At 42.5% G+C, this 21,062-nt stretch overlaps 1 protein-coding gene across 25 annotated transcripts in view; it reads left to right on the top strand.

The window, feature by feature from the left end:
• Positions 1–21,062, top strand: part of Rbfox2 (RNA binding fox-1 homolog 2) — a 248,293-nt gene that overhangs the window by 150,387 nt on the left and 76,844 nt on the right. The window contains exon 1 of one of the 25 annotated variants that reach the window (XM_021222942.2): positions 8,741–8,782. The exons of 23 other annotated variants lie outside the window; for them this stretch is intronic. In XM_021222942.2, the coding sequence (XP_021078601.2) occupies positions 8,756–8,782 (27 nt within the window). In that variant the 5' untranslated portion in view covers positions 8,741–8,755. Of the gene's footprint in view, positions 1–8,740; positions 8,783–17,081; positions 17,357–21,062 lie in introns of those variants that run through there. One more of the 25 variants, XM_013125213.3, reaches the window with a different exon arrangement.

Here is a 21,062-nt window from a genome sequence, read left to right as displayed (position 1 = left end):
ATCTGAAGCTTTTCTCTTGATCAGAAAATTCAACTGTCTTGTGCTAGAAGCAGTAGAACTCTAAGGCAGATAGTCATACAAGCTTTTGGCTTTGTGATGTTTTTCTACCCTCCTGTGAGCATCTGAGGATGGTTTTGTGAAGATGGAGGTTTCTGTCCTGCCTGGTTCTGCCCTTTAACCCCAAATAATCACACAGACATATTAACTATTAAATTGTTGGTTGCCAGGTAAGGCTTCTTACTTGCTAGCTCTCTCTTAATTATTAACACCTTTCTATTAATCTGAGTACCACGTGTTCTTATCTTACCAGAGAAGGGTCTGGACCTGTTACTCCTTCCTCCACTACATGGCATCTCCACACGGTCTCTCTCTGCCTTCCCTTTCCCAGCATTCTCCTTGTCTCCTAGCCCTGCCTATCTTCCTGCCTCTACTGGCCAAACAGTGTTTTATTCATCAACAAATAAGAGAAACATATACACAGAAGAACACCGCCCATCATCTTCTCTTTTCTGTCTAAATAAAAAGAAGGGTTTTAGCTTTAACAGTAAAATTACATATAACAAAATAGTTTTCTAGCAAAACTTTAGTTAACAATATTTAGTTCATTAACATTTGACAAATTTTAAAGAAAATATTCTATCATCTGTCCTATCTTGTGAGTCTAAAGTTTTATATGTAACTTATCTTTTATTATGACTAAGGAAAACCATAGTCATAACTATCTGTCTTCAACTCCATCAAAGACCTAGAAGGATAATATATAAACTCTAGAATTGACACAACATCTCGCTACCTGGACAGTCACTCAAAGTTTCTTTGTAATGTTGGAGCATCCATCTTTAGCCCATAGGTCACAGTGTGTCTGGCAGACTTCTCAGTGAGGCAGGAAATGTTAAACTGTCCACTTGTACTGGCAGTTTGTCGGCCATTTTTCTGTGTCCTGCAGAATGTCTGGCAGACGCTTCCTTGAAGCAGGAACCCTGCAGAACTGTCTCATCTTGTTTTGGCAAGTTCAGCAGTCACTTTCCTGTAGGTCCTGCATGTCTAGTTTATGCATCATACAGTCAAACAGTCCAGGCAGAGCAGTTTCTCGCCCAAATGGCTGTTTCTGCCATGTTGAAGGCAAACTCCATAAAGAGTTTCTTTGGTGCCCATCTTCCTCTCTGATGTAATTGGTATGGCCAGGAGCAGTTGTGTCTCAGTGTCAAGAAAAACCCTAATAAACCATTTTTAATGCCATATTCTGAAGGTCTTTGAAAGGTTTGAAGACTATCCATTTCAAATATATCTCTGTATTTCTAGAAAATCTAACTAAGTTTTTACTATTATAGGTGACTACATATAATCTGTATTTAATTATACATTGTATTTTAAATGAGCCGTATAAACACAATACCTAAACAAGAGGAGAAATATATGTATAACAAGTTGACCTTAAATTTGTGTCAATAAATCAAAATCCATACCAATACAAAGTATTCATTTCTATAACATTTTCCCTTTTTTTCCTTTAGAAAGAGATTGGCTGTGAGTACTAACCATTTATAATCAACCCCACTTAAATGAGAAAACCGTTTATAAACAATATTTGGGAATTTGAGCGTTGTTCTTTCCAAACTGCTTCCTGCTGTTTGGGGGTGATACTAATGCCATGGGGACCCTGAGAAAACCCAGAAACCTGGCCAAATCTTGTCTGTAGTGGTCTGAAGCTGCATCATCTCAGCTGTTTTGGATGTTGGGATCACCTGGGCCACTGCTTCAGTGGATCTTGCTTCATTAAACCATATTAGCCTAGAAGAAATCCACAGCTTTTCATGCTCTGTGGCAACAAAAAGAAAATCTCTTTTCCAAAGTAACATGACTTTAGACTGAAATTTAGAATTCAAGGCATTTTCAAAAAAATGAGTTGAATTAGTCCCGCAGCAGTTATAATCAAATGTCTGTTACATTTGTTTTTTTTTGTTTGTTTGTTTGGTTTTTTTTTGTTTTTTTTTTGTTTTTTTTTTTTCGAGACAGGGTTTCTCTGTGGCTTTGGAGGCTGTCCTGGAACTCACTTTGTAGACCAGGCTGGCCTCGAACTCACAGAGATCCGCCCGCCTCTGCCTCCCGAGTGCTGGGATTAAAGGCGTGGGCCACCAACGCCCGGCTGTCTGTTACATTTGTTGCTCCTTTCTCAGCAATCAAACAATTCAAAGACAGCACAATAGCATACAGTTTCCAGACTCTCTGTGTACTTTCCATCTTTACCTGATTCTTTTTTATTACTTTACTTTTATTTTTTATTTTTTCGTTTTTTGAGATAGGTTTTCTCTGTAAGTTTGGCTGCCCTTGAACTCATTCTGTACACCAGGCTGGCCTTGAAATCACAGAGATCTGCTTACCTCTGCCTCCTGAGTGCTGGGATTAAAAGGTGTGTGCCACCAACGCCTGGTGCCTACATATGTTTTAAAACACACTGTAAAACATTTAGAGGGATTTTTGTTTGTTTTTCCTTCTGAATCTGTCTTTACTGTATATCTTTATCTTTTTCTGGTCACGAGTCTTTTGTCTGCTAAACGGCATTGCTAAAATTAAAGCAGACATTTTAGCTGCTGGCTTTCTAACTTGGTGGGGGTATGTTTACCGCCAGCACTGGGAGCTGTGCTCACTGCCTTGACTCTTAAACCTTTTTAGTCTGTGTGAGTAAAAGCTAAATCTGCCACGCAGCATGCTGTGCAGCTTGGAGATGTGGTCACTGCTGCCACCAGCTGCTCGTATACACACCGTTTGTTTGGTAGCAAGGCCTCTTAAAGAGCCCTGCATTTTTTGCCACTAATGCTGATTCAGGAAGCCTCCTGTAAAAAGCCGCAAGCCTCTGCTTGTCTCTAGCAAACAGAGCCCACCCGAGAAAATGCTGCTACCAAGAAGCCATGCTTGACTTTGTTCTTTTGTTTTTAGAATCCTTTTTAAGCTTTTGTCGGGTTTTACATGGAAAAATCTCACACCATGTTAGGCTCCATTTTGTTGCTTGAGTTCTTTCCAACCTGGTCTCACAGCAGCTTTGCCCCAAATAAACACACTGGTGCTATATTAATTATAAAATTGTTGGCCGAAGCCGGGCAGTGGTGGCGCACGCCTTTAATCCCAGCACTCGGGAGGCAGAGGCAGGCGGATCTCTGTGAGTTTGAGGCCAACCTGGTCTACAAGAGCTAGTTCCAGGACAGACTCCAAAACAATACAGAGAAACTCTGTCTCGAAAAACCAACAACAAAAAAATTGTTGGCTGATGGGTAGGACTTCTTACTGGCTAGCTCTCTTTAATTATTGTCCCATAACTACTAATCTATGTATTTCTACAAGGCCTTATCTTACCAGAGAATGACTGGTGCATCCTTTCTTCCCAGTCTCTACATGGTGTCTCCTCAATGGCCTCTCTCTGCCTCTCTCCACAGCATTCTCTTTTCCTTGTCTCCTAGCCCCACCTATCTTCCTGCCTCTTACTGGCCAAACAGTGTTGTATTCATCAACCAGTAAGAGAAGCATACACAGAAGGACATCCCAGTCAGTTTTGCTTGCAGCATCCTGTGTATTGACTTAGAATACTGCTCCAGTCTCAACCCTGTACCCCTCCCAGTCTGTTCGGAAACCCCTTCCAGTGTGTTTAAACATTGTCTGTGGAATAGTTCCAGTCTTCCTCACCCTGGAAAATGAGATGGCAGCCAACAGTAGTACACAGTAGGTTGCCCTGTATTTCACTGTCTACCAGCTGCCTTCAGCTAGGTGTGGCATTCATCAAATGCAGTTGAGTGTTACTTTCTCTCCCTTCATTGTCAGCTCTTTGGGAATTGATTTTGTTCTTCATACTTCACAACATGTTGGGGATGTTGTGTTGCTGTGAATGGATATTGACTGAACGAACAAGTTAAGGATGGTTGATATAGGAGCTCTTCTACTTTTCTTCTCACTATAATTGAAATACCCTGGCAGAACCAATTAACAGAGGAAACGTTTATTTGGCCTCATGGTTTTAAAGAGACTGCAGTCTGTCTAGGTTGGAGGGAACTGTGTTGGGAATGGACTCTGCCTTGATGGCAGAAGCTTGTGGCAATGACTTTTATCAGCATAATTGTGTGAATGAGGCAAGATGAGTGGACAGGTATTGCCCTTAAGCAAAGCAACTAATCCAAATGTACCCAGGATCACATAGGAAGTGCCATTATACTCAACAGGAAGGCAGGTGGCTCTTATTGGACACAGGAAGGGAGAAGAACCTGTTGTGTGGAAGAAGGTTTCCTGGGGAGACATAACCCATGATGTCTATTCACTCCAGAAAAGGATCCCAAGACAGACCAAAGTATGGGTACTACCAAAGTCTGCTTGGTGAACCAATGAGGTTTTTGGGGGGGATTCCTTACAGGAGCAGAAATGACTCAAAGACAGCTGCATCACTGAGGCCCACCCTAGTAGCATGGGTGACATCTCACAAAAGCTGGGAAACTTGGCGCACACTGCAAAGCCTCCAGGCAGCCCCACAGGTTGGGGAGGGTCCTTTCCAAGTGACTCTGGTCTCATAGTCTTTGCAGCTTTTCTCCTTTGAGAGTCTTCTTTGCTGCTCAGCTCCTTTCATCAGACAGGAGCTCTCAGCTTTTACTTCTTACTGTGGCAAAGAAGGCTCTAGAGAATCTGGTCACTTTCAGGGACCTCCCGAAGTATTTTGAGTTGTTTGCGTTCTTATTTAAAGAGCTTCACTGTTGGATGGAATGTTTCAATCTTGGAGGAAACAGTAGACAGAGTTTCTGTTCTGCCTGGTCCTATAGCCATTTAGACCCAAAGTAAATACACAGAGGCTTATATTATTAATTATAAACTGTTTGGCCTATGGCTCAGGCTTCTTAGTGGCTAGTTCTCTCTCTCTCTCTCTCTCTCTCTCTCTCTTTTTTTTTTTTTTTTTTTTTTTGGGTTTTTCGAGACAGGGTTTCTCTGTGGCTTTGGAGGCTGTCCTGGAACTATCTCTTGTAGACCAAGCTGGCCTCGAACTCACAGAGATCCACCTGCCTCTGCCTCCCAAGTGCTGGGATTAAAGGCGTGCACCACCAACGCCCGGCTTGGCTAGTTCTCTCTTAATTACTAACCCATTTCTATTAATCTGTGTATCTCCATGTGGTTTTGGCTTACCAGAGAATTCCCGCCATCCTATCTTCCCAGTAGCTACATGGCATCTTTCTCTCAGCTCCTCTCTGCCTTCCTCTTCCCAGCATTCTTTTGGTCTGGTAGCCCCCCCCCATACTTCCTGCCTGGCTATGGGCCAATCAGCATTTATTCATATATTCACAGCATACAGAAGGACATCCCCATCAGGAAACCATAGCACAAGTGAGCCTTATAGAGCAGTGTTGAAGGTAGGCCTTGAAAGACTCTGGGGTGCATAAAGAAATAATTAGATCACAGGCACAGGGGCAAACAGCAAAGGAAAAGCCAAGGGCGGGCCACTGATGGTACCAGTAACTGTCTTGAGTGTCCACCTAGGCCCAAGGCAGAAAATTTTTGGTGAAATTCGTACTCAGGTGTGGTTTCTACTTTTTTTTTTTTTTTTTTTTGATCAGCATTGAGCCTACCCTAGTACCAATGTCACCAAACCAGCTCTGAGAAGTGCAGTTTTCTAAATCCTCATTCTTTTGAGCCTTTTCATGTTGCTACATGGCACTGGTAAGGGATGGATATAGCAAATGGTCTCTGTTTTCTGGCTCTTAGGAGGGAACCCCCCCCACCCCCAGTGCAAAGCCCCACTTAATCTTATTTTGTCTGCTTTCTAGAAGTTCAGGGTTCTGTAAAGTCTACTTACAGCCCTTTGCCTTCTCTCTGAGTGTTTCTCCCTACTCCCACCCTTTTGTTGGTTGGTTGGTTGGTTGGGTTTGGTTTTTGTTTTTCAAGACAAGGCTTTCTCTGTATAGCCCTGGTTGTCCTGGAACCCAAAGATTTGCCTGCCTCTGCCTCCTGAGTGCTGAGGTTAAAGGTGTGTGTCACCACTTCTGGATTCTTCTGTTATTGTAAATATAATGCCTCCTGAGCATTTACTCTCCTGAAATTAATTCTCCAGCTTTCGAAATAGTTTAATTGATGAAGCTTTAAGTTTGTCAGCCATAATTTAGTATTATGATCCCAGTGTCATTTCAAGTCTTTATATCAGGAGGAATCTTTGATTTAGTGGACAGCTGTGCTCGCCATTGATTAGACCACCAACACCGAATCCCAGATTAGTGACAAAGGAGCTAACTGACAAGTGTCATGTGACCAGTTATGAAGTACTGCTCCATTTACTATGTAGTGAAGTTGGAGTAGCATAGAATTCAGTGATTTAAGGGGATATTTTGGGTAAGATTTTTATTGCAGGCACCTGCCCCTGCCTCCCACACCTCCTCTCCCCACCTTAGGATAGAACCCAGGGTCTTACATATCCTAGGCAACTGCTTACCCCTGAGACCTACCCCCCCTTTTCTGTTACTTATTGGCTTAAGAGGAGCACTTAAAATATATACCACAGGCTTCAAGATGTAGCCAGGCAAATGTAAGATGTTAAGAGCCTCTGTTCTTCCTTCAGGACTGACAAAGGAGGTGTTACAATTTAATGATAGGGAACACTGGAAGTTTGTGTAGAGAGCATCTTTTAACAATACTAATCCAAGTATGGGAAGTTGCTCACAGTGCTTCAGTTTGTACTATGGAAGTATTTGACCTCTGACTTCACCTATACCTTCAAAGTGCTTTGCACCAGATGGTTGCTTCTAATATCTCTAGTATAATACCTTAATGTAGAGTAGATATAAGTAATTGTCTTTTGGTATGGGACTAGGTGATTTTGCTATCGTTGCCATTCGGGCCTTGAACTCTGATCTTGCCTCAGATTTTCAGTAGTTGGGATTTACAAGCATGCTCCATCATACAATCTGTTTTAATTATATTGAAGTGGTTGGGCTTTTTTTTATGTTTTGTTTTTTAAGACTGGGTTTCTCTGTGTAGCCTTGGCTATCCTGGAACTTACTCTGTAGAACAGACTGGCCTCAAACTTATAGAGATCTGCCTGCTTCTGCCTGCCTCTGCCTCCGGAGTACTGGGATTAAAGGTGGGAGCCACTGCCTGGCTGAATTGGTTTATTTTTTATCTTTAGTTGTAATTCATAGAGAATCAGTGCTGGCAAGGCAGAAATAGTCTAGTATGTTGTATGGTCTTTCCAGTCTGTTTGATTGATTTAGGGTACATGTTGTACCTGGAAGACCATCTCTAGATGTGTTGGCGCAATTTGAACCTTAAAGAACAGTTTCTCCTGGGCACTCTTGCAGACAACTTCATTGGCCACAGAAGGCTGTCCTGAAGCAGCCATACCAGCAGGCCCTCACACTCAACCTTGCTAACCCTTGTTCTGATGTTACTGGCTCTGCCTTAGTAGATTAGGAGGTCATTACACTGAAACAAACTTGGAATTGTCATTTTGAATTTTTTAATATTTGTCCTGAATAGAGGATTTCGTAAAAGGAATAGTTTAACCTGGTGTGTCTCTACAAGCCTTTCCTTTCCTTTCCTTTTGTGCATTTTGTGTTACTTTCCTAGGACTGCTTAGCTGTTTTGATTGTAGATGAAAGCCAACTCCAGCTTGCTATGGGCTGTCAACTAACCTCACACCTGTCTGTATTTGTTACCGTTTTTAATATCAGTTACAGAAATATGTGTGCACATGTGTGTGCAAACAATGGCAGGGTGGGTGAAGCCGCTCCCTAAAAGGAGAAGAGCAACTGCTTTTCTGTAGCGACCTCTCCACCCCCACCTCTTTAGAGGCAGCCACAGTTAATCCCTCCAAGTTTGACTGGGACAGCTGAGAGTACGCCCTGCATATTTGCAAGCCTCCAGTGGCTTCATATTGCTCTGGGTTGGGGCCACCTTCCTCTTTTCCTAGCCGATCCTGCCAGCTGTCCTAGCTCCTGTTAAAGCAGGAGGGGGTTGTGTGTTAAACGATACAGAAACATACAGTATCATGAAAGGGACCCTTTACTGCATGTATCAGTGTGACTCTTTTCAGCCAGTTCTTCCATGACTGGGCATTATGCTGTTAATCCTAACACCTGTCTCTGCCGGAGTGAGCGAGACGGAAGGGAGGAAGGGGTGTGTGTGTGTGTGTGTGTGTGTGTGTGCGTGTGCGTGTGCGGTGTGTGCGCGCACGCCCCACAAGCATTCCTGCCCAAGGGAGGGCTAGAGAAATAAACCAGTCCCACTTGCCTCCCATGTCCTAGGTTGGGAGTGTCCCCTTTAACACAACCTGGGACATACCATTTTGGCTCCAGATACCTTGTGCTTCTGCCCTTGCTTGACACTTCAAGGAGCCAGAATTCTCTTCCCTCTGGCTATCATCTTCTGCCTCTTGGCTTTCTGGTGGAGTTGTCAGCTAAAATCCAGTCCCTAGTGCTGTCTTCAGTGTGTTCAGCTAACTCGGTTGGATCAGTTTGCTTCTCTTTGAACATCTCCTGTGCATACTGCTGAATCCTATTGGTCTGAACCAAACTCCGACTTCACCAGCTGAGCCAGCACAACTTTCTGTAGACTGGAAAGTAGGACAAGGATTTTTTTTCCTTTTTCTTTTCTTTTCTTTCTTTTTCTTTTTTTTAATTTTGAGGGTGCTTCTTGTTCTGTTGGACAGGACACATCAGACAAAACAAAAACTTACAGTGATTTTTGTGCTATCCACATCTGGAGCCTCTTTCTCTCTGCTATGTATGGTGTATATTGCATGGATTATCAGTATCCTCTTGTCCAGGTAAGCAGGGTTATGACTTGCTTTCCAGACACTATTTGATTGATTTGAAAGTTTTAGGACAGAAGAATGCAGGCTTTCTATCATTTGACTTAGTGTCATTTGGGATAGATTTCTCAGGTTTTTTTCTAATTTGCTATAGCAAGAGATTTGATTTTACTAGTGATGATAACTGGACAGGAGTAGTTGCCTTTTCCTTTTTAGAAATTCTAGAGTGCCAAAGATTGGGGGAAGAATGGGTTAGGCAGTGTAAAAGTAATATTTAATGCCACTATGATAAAATAAACCTCAAGCTCTTTGGAGGGAACTGAGAGGTACAAGTGTTAGTCTCTAAGTGTTGCTGTACTTTTCAGAAAGGTAATATATAATCAAGGCCATGCCTAGACTATTTTAATTTGGTTTTAGCCTGATGTTTTCAATTATTTTGTGGTAGAATTAGTGAAATTTTCATTGTTAATTTGTTGAAACCCAGAACCAGAAAAGGTTAAGCCATTATAAAGCATATTACATTGTGTAAATGCCTTTCAGTTGCTAGCAGTATAGAGACAGAGTAAATGGAGAAGAGTCCTGGATTCTGGCTCCTGCTTTGGTAGTTGTTCTACTTATCCATGCTCAAATAATTTCATTTTTGTTGATTGTTTAAATTCTGAACTACAGGTATTTCATGATCCTTAATTACTGTCCTTTCAGATGCCATTTCTAATAGCCAGCACCTAGTTTCAGGTTGAGCAGAGATACACAGGACTAAAAAAGATGGCCAGGATCTTAACCCCAGCCACCTCCATCCCCTGGGGCCTAGTAGGCAAACTCCATTAAGTCCCCAGTCCTGGAACCCTGTGGAAGTTGTATTCTGTTTCTCTTTAACTATACCCGGACATGTTGATCTTGGTGTTTTATGGAAACTATCTAGCCATTTCCATGATTTTTGGTTTTTCAGACGAAATGCAAGTGTACATCACATTTGTCATGATGAGGTTTGTAGCATTTATGGATTTCATTTATCTGTGAACTATTTCTCTACTGATACATCAGGGTATTGGTCTTTCTCCCTACTTAAGATGGACGTGTCATGAGACGAGAAGCAAATCTTCTTACAAATTAACACTGGGCCTCAATGAGATGCAGCTATGAACAGCTAGCAGTGACCAAAAGCATAAATCACTGGGTGGAAAAAATTTCTCTTCTGATATGATTCAGATATAAAAGCTTTGGCAGTGAAACTTTTGATTCATTCTTGATAAGATGAATTGATGTTCTAAATCTTTTTATTCACTTAGATTTATTATTGGTGAACATGGGGTATTTTAAACTGTACTTCTCTGGCCTTGCTTTGTTAGTAGGTTTTTTCTATCTAAAATTAAGATAGCTCAGAAATACAGGGAATGAGATGCTGAAACTGTTTTCTTCATTCTGCCATACCAATAAATTAATGGGATTGGAAAAAAAAGTTTTACATGGGAGGATTATTTTATGACCATATTTATTAATTTTTTGGTGGAACAGCTTTCAGTGCATTTGTAAATGAGTGATAGATGGCTGTTTGCTACACACTTTTTGAGGGGAGGTGGTCTGAGACAGGGTTTCTCTGTGTAACTGTCCTGGCTATTCTGGAACTCACTTTGTAGGCCAGGCTGGCCTCAACCTAACAGAGATCCCCCTGCCTCTGCCTCCAGAGTGCTGGGATTAAAGTCACACACCACCACTGCCCAACTTGCACACACTCTTACACTGACTATAAAATGCTTTTTTCTAAGCTTATATTACATTATTATATCCATTGCATAATACTTGAAGTTGTGTGCCAATGCATTATACAATGAGCACACTTAAGGACATGACTGAATAGTATTTTTAAATAAGAGTCATATATGTTTTTAATTGAGTATTTCTAGAATTGCTAATGTTGAGATAATGAAACAAAGTGAGTTCTTACCAACAGAGGGCAATGAAGTATTTCACATACTCGACCTTTCATTACTCTTAATATTGATAAAATAATGCCTGTCTAAGAGCGTGCAGTTGAAATTTATTATTTTATTACTTATAATTTCTGTAGAACCCAATCAGTTTAAAAACAGGTAGATTTAAAAAGATAGAGGCTTGTTAGAGAAGGATTTAAGAGACACTGAGTTTCCTTGCCCAGAAAAAAAAGATATGTTATACCTAAAGTATTTCTTTCTCCTAGCCAGGCTGTGGTGGCACACACCTTTAATCCTAGCACTTGGAAGGCAGAGGTAGGTGGATCTCTATGAGTTTGAGGCCAACCAGGTTACAAAGCAAGTTCCAGGATGGCCAGAGCTGTTACAGAGAAACCCTATCTCAAAACACTGCCCCCAAATTCTTTCCCCTTTGTTTATTTAATTATTTTATTCTTTTAGACAAGATTGTGCTATAAAACTTGCTATGTAGACCAGACTGCTTGAACCTCAAGATCAACATCCCTCTCCCTCCCTAGTGCTGGGATTAACCAGGCCAGCCCCTGAAATTCTTTTTTTTTTTTTTTTTTTTTGAGACAGGGTTTCTCTGTGGCTTTGGAGGCTGTCCTGGAACTCGCTCTGTAGACCAGGCTGGCCTCGAACTCACAGAGATCCGCCTGCCTCTGCCTCCCGAGTGCTGGGACTAAAGGCGTGCGCCACCAACGCCCGGCTCCCTGAAATTCTTGTAGGTGGTCCTAGCTGGTTTAACACTTACCACCTCTGACCTGCGTGGATATAAAACATGATTTCTACCTCTGGCTGCTTACAGTGTGGTCAGAGTTATGCAGATGATAGATGATGGATGCAAGATAAAGTGTGCACACACAGACATGGGACGACTAACTGGGGTGTGGGAAAGCAGAGGGTCAGGAAATGTTTCCAGGGTGAGAGTTCTGTAAGTAAGCCTTGGAGAATGGATCCACAAGGGTCAGAGTAGAAACAGCAGTGAACTAACTAGGTGCTCCATGTGACAGTACCAGAGGAGTGGGCGCCGTGATTCTGACAGGTCTGCTAGACAAACAGGTGATGCTTTCAGTCCTGCTTACAGAGTTGGGAATTTTCCAGGAAAATGATCTCATGAGCCTTGAAGGGGAGGGAAGGACGGAGGAAGGAGGGGAGGAGAGGAGAGGAGAGGAAATTTCAAAAATATAAAATGCCAGAAAAGGAAATTGAAGGAGATGCTACAATATGGAAGTATATCCCATGTTCATGGATCAGCAGAATTAATGCAGTGAAATTATAGTATTACCCAAAGTAGCCAATAAAGTTACCTCAAAATTTACTGACATTCTTGGGGGGGGCTAAAATTAATATGGAAGCACAAAGATTCTCAGATAGCCAAAGCAATACTTATCAAAAAGTAATGCTGGAGATAACACAATACCAACTAAACTAAAGATCCATAGTCAGTATATGCCCTGAATAGAGGATCTAGAAATAAAACCTCACATTTGTAGCAACCTGGTTCCTCACAAACACCAAAAACACACATTGCAAATGGTGCTGGGTAAACCAGATATCCACAGGTAGAAAACAGAAATGAATTCCTTTCTCTCACCCTGCACAAAAGTCCATGCAAGATAGCCCAAAGGCTTTAGTACAAAATTTAGAACTTTGAAACTATCAGAAAAGACTATAGTGAAATCATTTCAGAATACAGGCACAGCCATGGACTTTCTGAATGGGTTTCTGGTAACCCAGGAATGAATGGGAAAGACTGATGAGTAAGAGTGGATCAAGATAAAGAGCCTGCACAGCAGAGGGACAGTCAGAGTAAAGAGAGCTGCAGAGTAGGAGCCCTTTCCAGCTGTTTGTCTGGCAAGGGATTGATACCAGACTGTGTGAACAACTCAAAAGCTAAGTCCCCAAATAACAAGCCTAACAAATAAGTAAATGGACTAATGAATGAAGTGGAGAGTTGTCAAAATAAGTACACATGGATAATAAATATACAGGAAAATGTTCAACATCCTCAGCCATCAAGGAAATGTAAACCAAATACACAAGAGATTCTTAGCTGGGTGGCACACACTTGTAAGCTTGTTATTGTGTACAGTTAACACTAATTTTAACTAAACCAAAGAGGACCCCCCCCATAGAGAAATTTCAGGATGAGATTTGTGTTTAGAAAGATTACTGGCAACAGTGAGATGCTTGGGGATAGACCAGAGACACCAGCAGAGGAACAGCTACTGAGGAAAGTCTGTGAGCATGGGCAGGAGAGAAAACAGGTCCTACTCTAACTTAATGCAGCCCTGAGTAAGAAGGAGCCCTCCACTGTGGGTTTAGGTTTGACCCTGACATTTGTAGCTAGCCTGGCTGCCTATGGGCAAGCTGTTTATCCTACCCTAGCTGAGTAAAATCTACAAAGGAGATTGCACTCTCTCACCGTGTCCTGAGGATATAGTGAACTAATACAGTAACTATTAGTGCAAAGCTGCCTGTTCAGAAGCCATCTCAGAGTAAGGTCTTCAGAAGCAGTAGCTGCATTGCCTGCTGTGATCCAGCCTTCACCAATAAGACGGGCATGCTAGAACGCAAGAGTCACACGAGAAGATCACCTCTGCCTTGTCCATTGTTGTTTTCCTCAGTTAGGGGAAGGCCTGATATAAGCACAGCAGGCACTCACTCGGCTCTTCTGTAAATCAGTGGGTCTGTTTTGGATATAAAGACTGGTTTGTTTGTTTTGTTGTTTTGTGCGTGTGTGTGTGTGTGTGTGTGTGTGTGTGTGTGTGTGTGTGTGTGTGTGTGTGTTGAGGGGTGTGGATACACATGTGTGCCACAGAACATGCATGAAGGTCAGAGACAACATGCAAAAGGCCAGTTCTCTCTGAACTTAGGTCAGGCTTGGTGGCTAATGCTCTTTCATTCTGTTTGGGACTTTTAAGAAGTTCAGAGGTGACTGTTTTTCGCACTTGGATACTCTGCTCTGAAGTCAGGAAAAGATGTGGGTGAGATTCAGAAATAGAGTCCTCAAGGTTGGTGAGCATTGTTAACTGAAGGCAATGGAGTGAGACCCAATACTAGACAAGTATTGTCAGTTCCAGAACCTTGATGTTTGGACCCTTTCTGAAAATCTGAAATACCTGGCTCCTCTCTGCACAGAAGAAGACATTACCACTGGGGTGCTGGTTTGAGGAGCTGTGCACTTTGGGAGGATAAACTCATAATTGTACTAAAAGGAGATTGAAGATGGCACCTCATGCAATATTAGCATTCAGAGAGTGCAGAGGAAGGAAATGAATGAGGAACAAGAAAAGTTAGAAAAGACTGGTATATTGTGTCTCCCCCCACTACACCCCCCATTTTGAGATGGGTAAACAGCTGAGGGAGCTTCATTACTTGGAATGCTGCCAAGGGACAGCTGTAGTCTGAGGTCCAGCAACAACAGCACCCAGGCTCCTGTGTGACTGTGGCTGGCAGGATGGCAGTAGATAAAGCAACATTTAAGCTAAGGGTGAGTTTCTCAAAGACAGGAATCCAAATGCCACAGAAATGTCAGAAAAGATATGTCATGTCCATTGAATTTGGTCATCACCTGGAGATCCTCCGTGACTCACTGAAATGCCAAGAAATTGAGACACAAAGTACCCTTCCCTGTGTTTATTTATTCAGCAAGTATTTCAAGTACCTCCTATGTCCCGGCACACCTCTGAAAGCCAGAGGCTGCTCCACTAGGCTAGACATGATCTTTAGCTGACTGTGGTACTCTGTTCAGATGCCCACCTTCCCATCGTTCTAACCCTGCCTGTCTTTCCATTCCAAGACAGAGACAAAAACAGACTGTCAAGTGAGCTTTTCCTTGTTACACTAAGCCATCAGGGATTTCAGCTGTTTTGCTGGGTCAGATTCAGACTGTTCAATTGCTCTTCTATCTCTTGGGCACCAAAAATCAAGTTGTCCTCCATGTCAGCCTTTAAAGTCAGGGACAAACTTCAAAATACCACTGGCCAGTGCTCACAGTGATCCTATTATTCAGAGACTTCATAAAAATCATTTCAGAGGATTTTATTTTTAGTTTATACTGTCCCTTGTGGTAACGAACTTGTAAGCGTATTATTTGTAGTTTAAAGTATTAATCCTATGTATAAAAATGCAGTTTTAGCTGGGCGGTGGTGGCGCACGCCTTTAATCCCAGTACTCGGGAGGCAGAGTCAGGCGGATCTCTGTGAGTTCGAGGCCGGGCTGGACCGATAGCCTCCAAAATAATACAGAGAAACCCTGTCTCGTAAAAACCAAAAAAAAAAAAAAAGTAGTTTTAAGTTTCTGGGCCCATGGAAACCTTTATCCTGTTCAACACTTTCATTTATGGGAACCTTTCATTTCCCTTTTTACTTTAAAAAAAAAGAGAGAGAGAGAGAGAGAGAGAGAGAGAGAGAGAGAGAGAGAGAGAGAGTCCCTTGTCTTTATAGTAGGGAACTGAAGTCACACCCAAGCATCCAAGTAGCTTTTCTGGTGCTTGTGGCTTTTTGTCAAGGGTAGTATAATGGCCTGTTGGATTCAAAACATGCTGTACAGGGTTATTTTGTATGGCAAAACTGAAAATACATTTATCTCTTAAATATGAGTTTTTTCTGAAAGTACACAAAGAATTGCAAGCACACATTGTCACATTCTACTTTTGCCTACCCCTTCTTTCTTTCTTTGCCTTTTAAGAAGTTTGCTATCATTTGCCCAAGAGTCCTGGATGTTCACACTTCAGCATGTTCTACTTTTCCTCTCCCATTTTTGTTTGCTTAACATAGTACTTGAAGACCCCATCCTTTTACAACAACAACAACAAAAAGGAGGGGTGAGCATGTGCATGCTGCATGCATGAAGGTGCCAGCAGAATTGAGAAGAGAGTGCCAGGTCACCCAGAGCTGCCCAGCATAGGTGCTGGGAACTGAACTCAGGTCCTCTGCAAGCAAGGTGCACACTCTTAACCACTGGGCTATCTCTCTAGCTCAAGATTATTCTTTTGCACATATTTCTTTGTATCTGTAAAATATCAGAACAGCTTCTGCATATTGCACAATGAACACTCTGCCCTGACTGAGGTCTCCAGATTTTAATGGTTCTGTAGTTCATGCTTTCTTTTTGGAATTGTTAAAATAATTTTCAATTGAGAGAACATGGTGGTGGTGTGTTGGCAAAATGCCTACCAATAATATTATATATTTCATTTTAAAAGCCTAGTTCTGCATCATGCCAGACAGTCTTGGTAGAGACAGCAAGAACCTCCACTATTGTGTTAACTGAGTTACAGTTTTGAGTATTTATTTTTAAAATAAGGGGCTAATTTTGCAGTTGATATACTCATTTCAATATAATAGAAATAAAATATGTAATCTATAGGGCAGGGTTTTGTCAGAATTCACTTTTAAAATCTCAGTATTATGAGACAAATTGGCAAAAGTCCCAAGTTTGTCAAATGTTCACATAATTTGAGTCTTTATATAGAGATGATGAAATTTATGTTCAGAGGTCACTAGTGAAGGACAGCGTGAGATAAGCCCTCCTACCCAGTTCATCATGAGGCTTTTTTATTTGAGTTTTAAGTGTGAGGACCTAAGAGAAGCATTTGTGTGGAGTAAACTGTATTCTCGGTGCTCTGTGGTAACTGTTACTGTCTGCAGTGATGACGCAGGTGCCACTGTGGGTATATAGACTATAGACGATAAGGAAAAGGAGCGACGGTTCTTGTTAACCTGAGCTTTGTGGAGTGGGGAGCCTCCTCGGTCAGATGTGCACACCTTGAGAATTATGATGACACCTTTTTCAGCATCTCCAGGGTTTTTAGAGGAGAAAAAAATAGGCATGCCACTGACCTCCCTTCTCTCCTAGTCCTGTGCCCTCATTACATCGTCTTTGGCTTCTAGCACCATTCTGTGTTGCTGTCCTTGAAAACCTTCCTGTGTACTCACTGAGCAGCTTTTCTCTCCACACCTTTTACCACTCTTATCTATAAATGTCCATCAGTAGAAAAAACCTTAACTTTCATTTCCTTTTTATTACGGCCATAATCTCTTAGATCTGTATTAACTGTAATAAGTTGTGGTAAGTGCTTCTAGAGCGATATAATTAACACCACCATCACAACCTTATAATACGTCAGCGCATGGCACCTACCCTCTTCACTCCCCCCTCCTTTTGCCCTATGTGCTCGAGCGCATACACGCACTCAGCACACATACTCACGCGTGCGCACAGTAAAGCACAGGCCAGAGCTGCCATTCTCCAGCAGGCCTGCTTCTGGAGTTGGGAGCTGTCAGCCTGCTGGGAGGGGTGGGGGGAGGAGGAAGAGGTGGGGCTCCACTCTGATTAATTACCTTAGGCATTCAGGGGTGGGGCTTCCTTCAGCCATCTGCCTGAGATATGGGAGGGAGCTGGAGAAAGAAGGAGGGGGAGAGACTGCCAGAGAGGAAGAGAAAAGAAAGGAAGAAACACTAGAAAGAGAAAGGCAGGAAAAGGAATAAAGGGAATCCAGTCACCCGCCCTCCGCCAGCTAACTGGGGACGGGGTGGCAGAGAGCCACGGAGGTGTGCCCCACTACGGAGGCTTCCAACTGGTTATCATCTGCTTCTTCTGGTTTATGGAGAAAAAGAAAATGGTAACTCAGGTAAGACTTGTGCGTTCTCCACACATTTCTGTCTTGGATCTGGGGAAAGGTCTTGGGGTGGAGTATAGCCAGCCAAGTTTTAATGAGGGTCGTCTTCTTTAAAAGGCAGATTTATTGTTATCAGCTGAAGTGTTGGTGCTTGGAACATGTGTACTATTATCGGTGCCCTTCTCTCCCCCTCCCTCGGCTCCGTAGCTGATCCCAGTTTCCTGTAGTGTGCAGCTGTAGCTCAGGAAAGAGCCTGTGGGGATTTGTCTACCTCTTTGTCTTGGTTCTGAGAAGAGGGAGGGAGAGAGACTGCAGAGGTAGGAAGAGATTCTTGTAGACTGCCAGAAAGGGGAGAGGGAATGACTTCCTTTTAAGAATTGCAGAAGAATTTGTGTTACTGGGAAAGCTGATTCACTGGGGTTCTTCAGGCTTGGCTGTAGAATTGCAGTTTGCTGCCTTCTTTCTAAATGGATTATCAAAAATGAAGGCTAGGAAAGAATGTTTCATGTCTGTGGCTTTGTCGTTGGTAAAGGATGTTTTCCATTCGAGCACGGAGCGTCTTGGTGTAGCAGAAGCAGGTACTGCTTTCCCTGACAGGATAAATGTGGACATAAGCGACAGTTGCCCACTTAAAAAGACATTTGAAGGAGATGGAGCAGGAAAGGAAGATCCCCCATCTCTCTCCTCTCCCCACCCCCTCTCTCTGCCGCTCTGGTTGTGTCAAGCAGTGTCTACTCGGCATTTTAGCAAGTCATTCCCGACAGATGGAAAGGTGATTGTTATTCCATTCCTGGCAGGGTTGTTTTTCTGGCTGGTACCCTACTGTATGCTCCTTTACCCTCCTTTTCTTTATGTGTGGTTTGGGAGAAAGTGGTGAGGCTGGGCCTTATAAAAGGACATCATTTCCATGATAGGGCTTTCAGACCCTTTAGTCTTAGACTTGGGATCAGTTCGCCCCAGGCTTCCCTCACTGGACAGTGCTTTCCTTTTAAGGAGGTTGCCCCTTTTTTTTGTATTCTCTCCCCTCTCTTCCTCCCAGAGTCACCACCGGAGGGCGAGAGACAGCAAGCTATCAGTGGAGGCATCGCCTTCGGTGCTGGAGCCTTGTTTAGTTAAATGTTATATAATGCCCTGCAGTGCTGTTCGGAAGGAGGGAAACTTGTAGGGATGAATCCACCCTGACTCAGAGAAGAGGGAAATTTCAAAAGATAAATCCTTCCAAGGAGAATTTTCTCCAAAATTTAAGTTGGGGAATTGCCAAGAAATTCCTCCTTTGGAAAGTGGAGAAACTCTTGAATTTTTTAAAATACTTCTTACTACTTTGTAAAATCTAATTAATGCTTTTGAAATATCACTTTATTTTGTCAAAATCTCCATGGAAAGAAAACCCATGTATTGATTCTCTCTGAAGCCTGTGAGATGCTACTCTCTTCACCTGAGTCCACACCAAGTCTCCACTGAGGAGCTGTATCAGAGGGCAGCTGCCCTCAGCTCTGTGGAGCGCTGTTAACGCTGAAGTTCTGCAGTTCTCACAGGCATTTTAAAAAGTGTAGGAGTCCTCTAAACAGGAACTGCTAGAATCCGACTGCTGTGGTCCCCTAGAACATTGCCTCTTGGTTTTAGAAACATTGAAATATGTGTGACAAGTTAGAATGTGCACACTTGTTTGTACTTCCTTCAGACTTCATCAGATACATGGAAAGTGTAATTTTAGGAGCAAGGCTGAAAAAAACACATGAACCCTGGGAAGAGGCTCCTTTTAGTGGTTAAGGAGTCCAATAGATAAATTTAATCTTTGTGTTTTCTCAGATGTACCAAACCCTGAAGAAGAAAGCTCATCCTCTTATGTTGAATTCATAGGACTGAAAAGACAGTAGGCTCTGTGGGATTCAGGAATGTGTGACATTTGTTTCTGTATCTGCAACCATCTACTACCTGCAAGTCGTGGAGCTGGTTGTCTAGCAAACAAAATCAAAGGAAATTATGAGTGGGGTCAAATCTTTGGTCTGTCCTGTGGTTTGTTTTTGTTGTTGTTGTTTGGATTTTGGGTTTTTTGTTTTTGGTTTTTTGTTTGGATGTTTTGAGCCAGTCGGCAAATCCAAACACTTGATAATGCCCTTTCACTTAAGAGTTTTCAATATAAACTGTTACCGGTCAGGGGTGCCTGTCAGAGTTAAAATGGCTTAACACCATACTCAGGGTCCTGACTGGGATCTGCAAAAGTGACACAGTGTTTGGTCACTTCACACCTTGGTTCACTGTGTCTTTGCCTCAGACTCACCTCCCTGTCCCTCATCCCCTTTGCTGGGTGGGAGAAGGCACTTTCATCATTTGTTATAAGATTTCTTTGTGCAAACTCTGTATTTTGTTATCACATAAACTCTAGTTTTATGTGGCCTTTTTTTGTTGTCGTTGTGCTAGCTAACTAACAACTTTATCATTGACAGTAAATAGAACTTGGCTTTTTAATAAAAATAGTAATTTAGTGACAAAATGTTCATGCAGTAGTAGCCAGACGTGCCCATGTGACACTTTAAATAATGCCTGTATCTCTTGTTCATGTTCATGTTATACAAGTTTTTCACTGAAGTCTCTTTGACTTGATTGACATACTAAAGATAATGCTTGTCCTGTCTGTAGAAAGACAAGGTGGGATAAAAGGAGAGAACAATCATTCTCATAATATGTATAAACTAGGAAAACAAAGTTGGGTATGACTTTGGTAATTAACCTAAAAAACATTTAGTAAATCGCAAACTGTTTATTGTTGAGGGGAAAGTGTATTAGGCAAAGGGAAAAGCTTACAGTACAACCTGAAAGTAGATGTTTGACTCAGCAGCGGTGTGAGACTGACTGCCAGCTACTATGGAATACAGGGCCCTCCCTGTCTTGGACAGTTGAGTGCTTTGCTGGCGTTTTCTTCAGAATCTGTTCCCCATCAGAACCTGGAAGAAAGAAGGTGTTAGGAATTGGAGGTTGGGAAAGGAGACTGCTGTTCCTTTAAATAGTGCTGTGAGCCTGAGTGGCAGCAGGCAGCAGGCTGTTCTGGAGTGTATTCTTTTGTAATGAGTCACCAGCCCATTGTCTGCTGTCTCCCCCTTTGTAGCTGGAAGGCCTGAGTCTTCCACCTGAGCTGTGCCCTCTACATTCAAAGTAGTTGGAGGAGAGGGGTGGCAGGGGGTGTTTTATGCTCTAATTAAAGCATATAAGACAGCAGGTATGTCTGCTTTGTTTCAATTTCCCCTCCCCTTTCGGGTTGTGCTTTCTGACACCGGCTGTCGATGGGACTCTGCTCTGTGGATTTGTTAAGCACATCCCGTTTCTGTGACTCTGGGATTCCTGTCCTTCATGAGTCTCCATTTTGTGGCCTTCATCTGAAGTGATTCCATTCTCTTGCCTGCCAGTTGCACTCCTCTCCACACAGCCACGTCCCCGCCCCCCGCAGAGCAGAGCCCACGGTGTTTGTTTTGGCACACTTTCCACTTTCTATGGGCTGCAGAGGGCTCTGGGGGAAGTTTGGGGATAGGCGGGGATGTGGATTGGAAGCTAAATGTATGTTCCTTTACAATGGACCAAAAAGAAAAAGTGATTTTGTTTCTTTCTGAATTCCTCTACACTGGTCATTAACTTCAGTTTTAACCATTCCCTTACTGCAAGAGCAAGACTGGCTTCTATTAAAAAGTATCACTATTCTAAAAATTATTTATCTTTCCTGAAT

Source organism: Mesocricetus auratus, unplaced genomic scaffold, assembly GCF_017639785.1.
Source record: "Mesocricetus auratus isolate SY011 unplaced genomic scaffold, BCM_Maur_2.0 Super-Scaffold_100055, whole genome shotgun sequence".
Taxonomy (NCBI): domain Eukaryota; kingdom Metazoa; phylum Chordata; class Mammalia; order Rodentia; family Cricetidae; genus Mesocricetus; species Mesocricetus auratus.
Note: the sequence above shows the minus strand (reverse complement) of the source record. Positions and strands in the feature narration are given on the sequence as shown.